The following is a 7,649-nucleotide window of genomic DNA, read 5'->3' as shown; positions in this document are numbered from 1 at the left end:
GATCTTAAGGGTTGTCCCAAAACAGACGGGACCTTATTCTGACTTTTAAACTAAAAGTTATTAAGGAAAAATAAATATTACTATAAATAGCAAAAACATTGTTTTCGGGGCCTTAATGAAGGAATTCGCCTAAATTTCTGCGATGATCATGGCACATGAATCTGGATCAGAACGCCGTTTCCCTTCAACCTGTCAAATTTCATGTAATTCCGACACTGTTACCTCGATGGCCCTTACTGGTACCCCCCTTTGATCTTGCGTTGTGACTTCCTACGCCCCTGCTGCTTCAGGAATGTATGTGCTGTCTGTTCTACATCAGTCCCCCCCACTTGAAAAGAACTCGACCCTGAGTTCCCACTATTTGGTTCATCAGAAGGATGATAATTATACAAGTCAGCAACATTGAAGGTAGAAGAAATGCTTATGTCTGGAGGAAGAGCAACCACGTAAGCATTGTCGTTGATCTTCTTAGTAATCTGAAACGGCCCATACTTCTTGTCCTTCAATTTGTTGTAGGTACCAACAGGAAATATCTCCTTTCTAAGATAGACCAGTACTAAATCCCCAATATTGAATATCTTCTCACGTCTCTTCTTATCAGCAGCTTCCTTGTACTTGGCATTTGTAGCTTCAAGTTTCTGCCTCACCTCCTCTTGCATGGCCTGAATACGTTCAGTCATATTCTCTGCTGCTTGACTTACTCTTAGAAGCTCAGGTTAAGGTACCAAGTCCAAAGCGTGTTTTGGGGACACGCAATAGACAATGGCAAATGGAGACTTACCAGTGCTTCCACTGACTGAGCTATTGTACGCAAACTCTGCTTGGGACAATGCAAGATCCCACTGCTTGGGCTTCTTGCCTAAGATACACCGGATCAGATTCCCTAAAGTGCGATTAACCACTTCTGTCTGGCCATTAGTTTGAGGATGACTAATGCTGCTGTAATTCAAGGAAGTGTCAAAATGCTTCCACAAAGTCCGCTAGAAGTGACTAATGAACTTGGTATCCCGATCAGAGGTGATGGACTTTGGCACTCCATGCAAACGCACAACTTCCTTAAAGTACAGATTGGTTACTCGAGTAGCATCTGAAGTCTTCTTGCATGCTATGAAATGGGACATCTTCAAGTACCTGTTAACCACAACAAAAACAAAATCCATACCTTGCTGGGTTCGAGGAAGACCCAGTATAAAGTCCATAGACAGATCCTCCCATGGTGCTTGTGGAACTGGAAAAGGCATGTATAAACTAGTATTTTGAGATTGACCCTTAGCGGTTTGGCAAATTGGACACTTCCTCACATGATTGCCAACATCCCTCTTAAGTTGTGGCCAATAATACCTCTCTTCCACCAGTGCTATAGTCTTATCTCTGCCCATATGTCCACCTAAACCTCCACCATGCAGCTCCCTAATAATCTGCTCCCTCAATGAACTTTTAGGGATGCAAAATTAGTTACCCCGAAAGAGGAAACCGTCCTGGATGTACATACTATTAACAGCAGTATGAGTTTGTTGACACTTACCCCAAATATCACCAAAATCCTCATCATTCTCATACAGCTCCTTGAGGCAATCAAACCCTACAACTTCGGTATATAGGGTGGTCAACAAAGATGCTCGTCTGCTGAGTGTGTCAGCCACCTTATTAGTGACACCAGACTTGTGCTTTAATGTGAAATGGAAGCGTTGTATATAAGCTACCCACCGAGCATGCATCCTGTTAATGCTAACTTGACTATTGATGTGCTTCAATGCCTGATGATCCGTGTATAATACAAACTTCCTCTTAATCAGGTAGTGCTCCCAATGCTTAAGAGTCCATACTACAGCAAAGAACTCCAGCTCATAGGCCGACCATTTACTTCGAGTTTCACAAACTTTCTCACTGAAGAATGCTACTGGTCTGTTGTCTTGTGAAAGGATAGCACCTATCCCGACCACAGATGCATCACACTCCACCTGAAACACCTTATCAAAGTTGGGCAATGCCAAAACCGGGGTTGTGCTTAACTTTTCCTTGATCAAGACAAAGCTTTGTTCTACCTCCTTTCCCCATAAGAACTTCCCCTTCTTCAGACACTCAGTGATAGAGGCTACTATGCTACTGAAATCTCGAACAAACCTCCGATAGAAGGTTGCTAGCCCATGGAAGCTTCGCACATCACTCACTGTCGTTGGGGTTGGCCATTCTCTGATTGCACGGACCTTGTCCTCATCAACATGAATCTCATCCGCATTGACCACATACCCTAAGAACAGCAACTTATTAGTCAAGAAGCTGCACTTTTTCAAGTTGATATACAACTCATTGGCCTGGAACACCGCTAATACTTCTTGCACATGATTATAGTGGGCTACTTCTGTCTTACTGTAAATCAGGATATCGTCAAAATAAACTACCATAAAGTTTCCAATAAATGGTTTCAATACCTGATTCATAAGTCTCATGAAAGTGCTGGTAGCATTGGACAATCCGAAAGGCATTACCATCCACTCATACAACCCCTCCTTTGTCATAAAAGTTGTCTTCCACTCATCTCCAAGTCGGATCCGAATCTGGTGATACCCACTCTTAAGATCCAGCTTGGTGTAATACTTGGACTCACTTAGCATGTCAAACATGTCATCTAGTCGAGGAATAGGAAATCGATACCTGACTATGATCTTGTTGATGGCTTGACTATCCACACACATACGCCAGCTCATATCCTTCTTTGGTGTTAACAAGGCCGATACTGCACATGGACTCATACTCTCCTTGATTTGCCCCTTGCTCAGAAGCTCATCCACCTGCCCTTGTAGAATCTGACCCTCTTGAGAATTCATTCTGTAATGTGGCAGATTTGGTAGACTAGCCCCAAGAGCTAAATCAATGCAATGTTGGATGTCGCGCATTGGTGGTAAACCTGCAAGCAGCTCTTTTGGAAAAAGCATTTCAAACTCCTTGATTAATGGTTGGACTGCCTCTGGTATTATAGCAACCTTCTTTGGCTCGCCATCCGTCACCACTACAGCATATACCTGTTTCAACTCCTTACACTCCCTATCAAACTCATCTTCATTGTTCACTATGAGGAGTGCTGGCTTCCCCTCCACTTTAGAAGTTTTGGGTATACTGCCTTCCTTAATAGGACCAAGGACAATTTTTCTGCCATTCTTAAAAAACACATACACATTATCCTTGCACCTATGAGTAGCATCTACATCATACTGCCAAGGTCTACCTAGTATTAAATGACATGCATCCATTTCAACAACAACACAAACTACTTCATCTACATAAAATTTACCCATAGAAAAAGTAATACGGCATCGTTGAGTAACAAGAGTTTCCGTACTTTTCTTGATCCAACCTATCTTGTACGGAGAGGGATGCTTTTCTGTTTTCAGTCCCAGCTTGGTAACCAAACTCTTCGACGCAATGTTCTTTACACTACCACTGTCAATGATCAAATCACAGACCCTTTTACTGATGGTGCATCGTGCTCAAAAGATCTCATTCCGCTGATCACCATATTCCACCCTTGGTGTGAGCAACAACCTCTGAATCACCAAAGACTGCCCTAATGGCACGCCTTCCTCGTCCTCTTGGATCTCATTGGGATCATAGGCATACGGATCAGCATCATTATACACCTCTTCACCCTTCTGTTCACATTTTACCTTGCCCTCTTCTGCCACCACTAGATTCACTACGGCTCGCTTAGGGCAAGTACTAGATCGATGCCCTGGTTTTCTGCACCTGTAACACTTATTCCCAGTTGGCTTAGCATAAGGGTTGGCATTCGCTATCGGTTGGGCTGCGGAACCTGCTACTGCCACTGTGGATTGGTTGACACCACTATTCTCCCTAACCACGGGTTGTGATCGTGATGTAAACATGGGCTATTTACCTTTATTGGCAGTTGAACCAGAGGACTCCGAATTGCGGTTGGAAAATTTCGAACCTACCCTGAGATGCTGATATTCTATTTTCTTGGATAAGGTTACAGCCTCATTCAAAGTATATAGGGTTTGTAGGGATACCTGATCTCGGATGAAAACTCGCAACTCGTGTACAAATCTGGATATCCGTTGATCTTCAGTTTCCTCCAAATCATTGCGATTCACCAACCTGTCAAACTCCTCCATGTACTCATTAACCATCCGAGTTCCCTACTTGCAATCCTGGTACTGTCTGAATAACTCCTGCTGGTAATCTGGTGGTAAGAACCGATCTGCCATTAATCTTTTCATTCTCATCCATGATCGTATTGGAAGCTTCCGTTCGCGGGTACGGTTTAACTGAACACGATCCCACCAGGCAGATGCTCCTCCCTTCAATTTGTAGGCCACTAAACACACCTGTTTGTCATTTGCTGTACCCATATAATCGAAAAACTTTTCCACCTCACTGACCCAATCTAGATACTCTTCAATGGAGACATTACCATTAAAGGATAGTAACTCTACTTTCATCCGATAGTCCCTCTGCTCCTGATAATCTCGGCCATTATCCCTCGCGGGAACATGATGATTTCCAAGGACTCTCTCTGCATACTCCTCGTCTTCACTGTCTTCTTCATGGTAGTCTTGCTGCCTGTTCTGGTTTGGGCCACGATGGGGAGGGCCATGTGCTCGGTTATCACGTCGCTCTTCGTCATCGCGATTACGGTTTCGGTTAAGCAAGGTGGCAAGCATTTCTTGAATCTGGTCCAGAGTCTGCTGGGTTGAATCATGAAATTGTTGATTTTCATCACGAAAATCAAGGAACTCAGCCCTAGTGAGGACTGGGTTGTTGACGTCGTCACCGCCGTCATTGTTGTGGTGGTCACCGTCTCGCCAGTTAGCCATCAAACCAGGGTAAGTCAAGGCTCTGATACCAACTGATGTCGCGGAAGCCTAAAGAAAGCACACGCGATGCCCTCTTGATGGAACAGAAACTAAACTGTTAGTTCCTGGTAGTAAACCTCGAATCCACAAGGGGTTTCCCTGAATCCACAAGGAAAATAAAACTATAATCCTCCAGAAGAAAATTTGACAAAACGTCAATGTTTATTGATAATAGTCTCATTTGCCACTGACAGCTACAAAACATATAAATACTGAGAAAAATGTCTAAAAACCCTAATTTGCACTCATTTGCCACTGACGGCTACAAAACATATAAATACTGAGAAAAATGTCTAAAAACCCTAATTTGCACTAATTACGCGATTAGGTCACAAAAATACCGAATTTTACCGAAAATGGCAAAATTGTGTTAAATGCAAAATCATAAACTACTGACCTTAAGGGTCGTTCCAAAATAGACGGGACCTTATTCTGACTTTTAAACTAAAAGTTATTAAGGAAAAACAAATATTACTATAAATAGCAAAAACATTGTTTTCGGGGCCTTAATGAAGGAATTCGCCTAAATTTCGGCGACGATCATGGTTATGAATCTGGATCAGAACGCCGTTTCCTTTCAACCTGTCAAATTTCATGCAATTTTGACACTGTTACCCCGATGGCCCCTACTGGTACCCCCCTTTGATCTTGCGTTGTGACTTCCTACGCCCCTGTTGCTCCAGGAATGCATGTGCTGTTTGTTCTACATCATATATGATGGCTAAAATCCCATATTTCTGCAGGAAGAAAAGAAAGACTATATGATGGGACAGAGATTAACATCCTTTTGTTGAAGAAATATACCTAAGATTCTACAGGTATACTAATTAAGCTGCATCCTTCACAAGCTATCAAATATCATCATGTTCTTTGTCTTCTTTTTCTTTACTCATCTCTTTAGGGTTTTTTTTTTTTTTTTAAATTAAGAAAAAAAAAAAATCTAATTACTCATTTCATCTGTAGAATGGATTGCAACACTAAACTATAAGGCTTAAGTATTGATACTATTCAATTTATGTGCATGCTATAATCCTAAACAATGTAGTGATATATATTCCATTTCGGTTTTCACTCTTTTCTATTGTTTCTGCATCTAATATCTGCATGCCCTTTTATTTGCTTCTTTTATTCAAAACTATATCTCATATTTAATTAACAGGCTATTGCATTTGGTTTCTGTGTTAACCAATATATAGACCAAGTGATATCTAGCACTTCTTGACCTTGAGTTACAATAGTTGAAGAGGTTGAATCTTGACTACAATGCACCAGGAAATCACTTGGAGCTATTATCCATGTAAACTATCATTAATATTTTATTGAAAAAAGGTCACTAATTATCACCTTATATGTAGTTCATGAAAAGATTTCAAAGAATAACTCTTGTTTCTCAATTTTATTTTCTAGAGCTTAGTGTGCATCAAAAGCACCAATATGGTTTAGGGTTTAAAGTCACAAAATTTGAGAGAAAACTTTAACACTATGCTTCATTCAATTGGTGAGAGAGAGCAAGAATAGAAAAAAAAAATTTTGTTTTGACACATTTCGTAGCCAAAACTACTTGATTTGGCTTTATATATATATATATATATATATATTTTAATAAGTAAGCATTTTGTTGAAAATGTACAAAAGGGGCGCAACCCTAGTACACCAGATGTATAGAAGAGATTTAATTTGCTTAATTTAATTATTTAGCTATAATCATGTGGGAATTTCATGTTTCTAAAATGTGTGATGAATACTTTGCCAATTTTTCTTTCTCAAACTATCAGAAACATGTATTGAGGAGGCGATAATGGATCAGAAGATTGCTGGTACCCCAAATATTCTAACCTGGACCAGAAGTATCTCACCCCATTAGCTGCACAGGTTCTTAAATCCTTCAACTTATATCTTGATCAGTTTTGCTCTTTTTTCGTTGTTCTCTTTTAAGAGCTTTCAATTTTGTTGAATTTCTAAATTATGTGTTTCTGTATATAACACAGAGGAGAGTGTGGCAAAATTAAAGATGACTATACAAAAATCTAGCATCATCTTTCAATAGATTGAGTAATATGCTTCACTTTAGTTGACATAATCTGTAAAAGTCTTACAAATTTTTAAATTTGTTTTTCAGTTGACAACTTCAAGTGCAAGGCAAATTGGGGCTTGCTCCATTGAGATGGCTTTTGATACTTCCACAACAAAGAACCTCTTCGGTGTGCTGTTATCTCTACATAGCACGGAATTAGTCATCCTTGAAGTAGTCTTTCAATTCTATATAAGGCTACTTAGGATACCACAATATTCCAAGCCATGGGCAATTACATATATGAGACTTGAACACTTACATTTTGTGCAGAGCTAGGTGTGTGTTCATGTTGTAGTATCAGTTTCCCAATAATATTTCTACATCAGCATAAAATTTAGCTATCGCATATCATAGAAAGGGCCCTATGTTAGTTGGGGTCCCTTTCATTATGGCCTTTATCATCAACTGCCTTCCTCTGTGCTTGGCAACATTACTCCACATCGGTGCCTGTTTGGATTGCCACCTGTAGTGGCTGGTGATTTGCTGATCAAAGAGCAGATTTTGGAGAGATTATTCATCAATCTAGTGGTTGGTGAATCACTGATCAAAGAGTATTATTTAGTAGCTACCCTTGTGGAGAAGTATTGGTCATCTTCAACAGTTTTGCTACATATATGAGGATAGTTGAACGCATCTTTTCATTTCGTCAGGAAAGTTGAATTTCCAATTCTCAGCATTGCATCAAATATTTCATTTCTTCT

General features: G+C 40.3%; 1 protein-coding gene across 1 annotated transcript; it reads right to left on the bottom strand.

Annotated features, from left to right (window-relative positions):
• Window positions 1-233: 233 nt before the first annotated feature.
• Window positions 234-4,148, bottom strand: LOC115973016. Its single transcript, XM_031093254.1, has 6 exons — window positions 4,029-4,148; window positions 3,544-3,887; window positions 1,526-3,441; window positions 1,132-1,228; window positions 782-939; window positions 234-688 (listed from the first exon to the last, which is right to left on the bottom strand). The coding sequence occupies exons 1-6, from the start codon at window positions 4,146-4,148 to the stop codon at window positions 234-236; spliced, it is 3,090 nt and encodes a 1,029-aa protein (XP_030949114.1).
• Between the last annotated feature and the right edge of the window lie 3,501 nt (window positions 4,149-7,649).

Source organism: Quercus lobata, unplaced genomic scaffold, assembly GCF_001633185.2.
Source record: "Quercus lobata isolate SW786 unplaced genomic scaffold, ValleyOak3.0 Primary Assembly Scq3eQI_49, whole genome shotgun sequence".
Lineage (NCBI taxonomy): Eukaryota > Viridiplantae > Streptophyta > Magnoliopsida > Fagales > Fagaceae > Quercus > Quercus lobata.
Note: the sequence above shows the minus strand (reverse complement) of the source record. Positions and strands in the feature narration are given on the sequence as shown.

Coding starts and splice junctions, on each gene's coding strand:
- LOC115973016 (XM_031093254.1), bottom strand. CDS start 4,148: ATGGTTAATGAGTACATGGAGGAGTTTGACAGGTTGGTGAATCGCAAT. Junction 3,888..4,028: donor GAGTTTTCATCCGAGATCAG/GTATCCCTACAA, acceptor AAAGGTAAATAG/CCCATGTTTACATCACGATC. Junction 689..781: donor CTCAGTCAGTGGAAGCACTG/GTAAGTCTCCAT, acceptor TAAGTCAAGCAG/CAGAGAATATGACTGAACGT.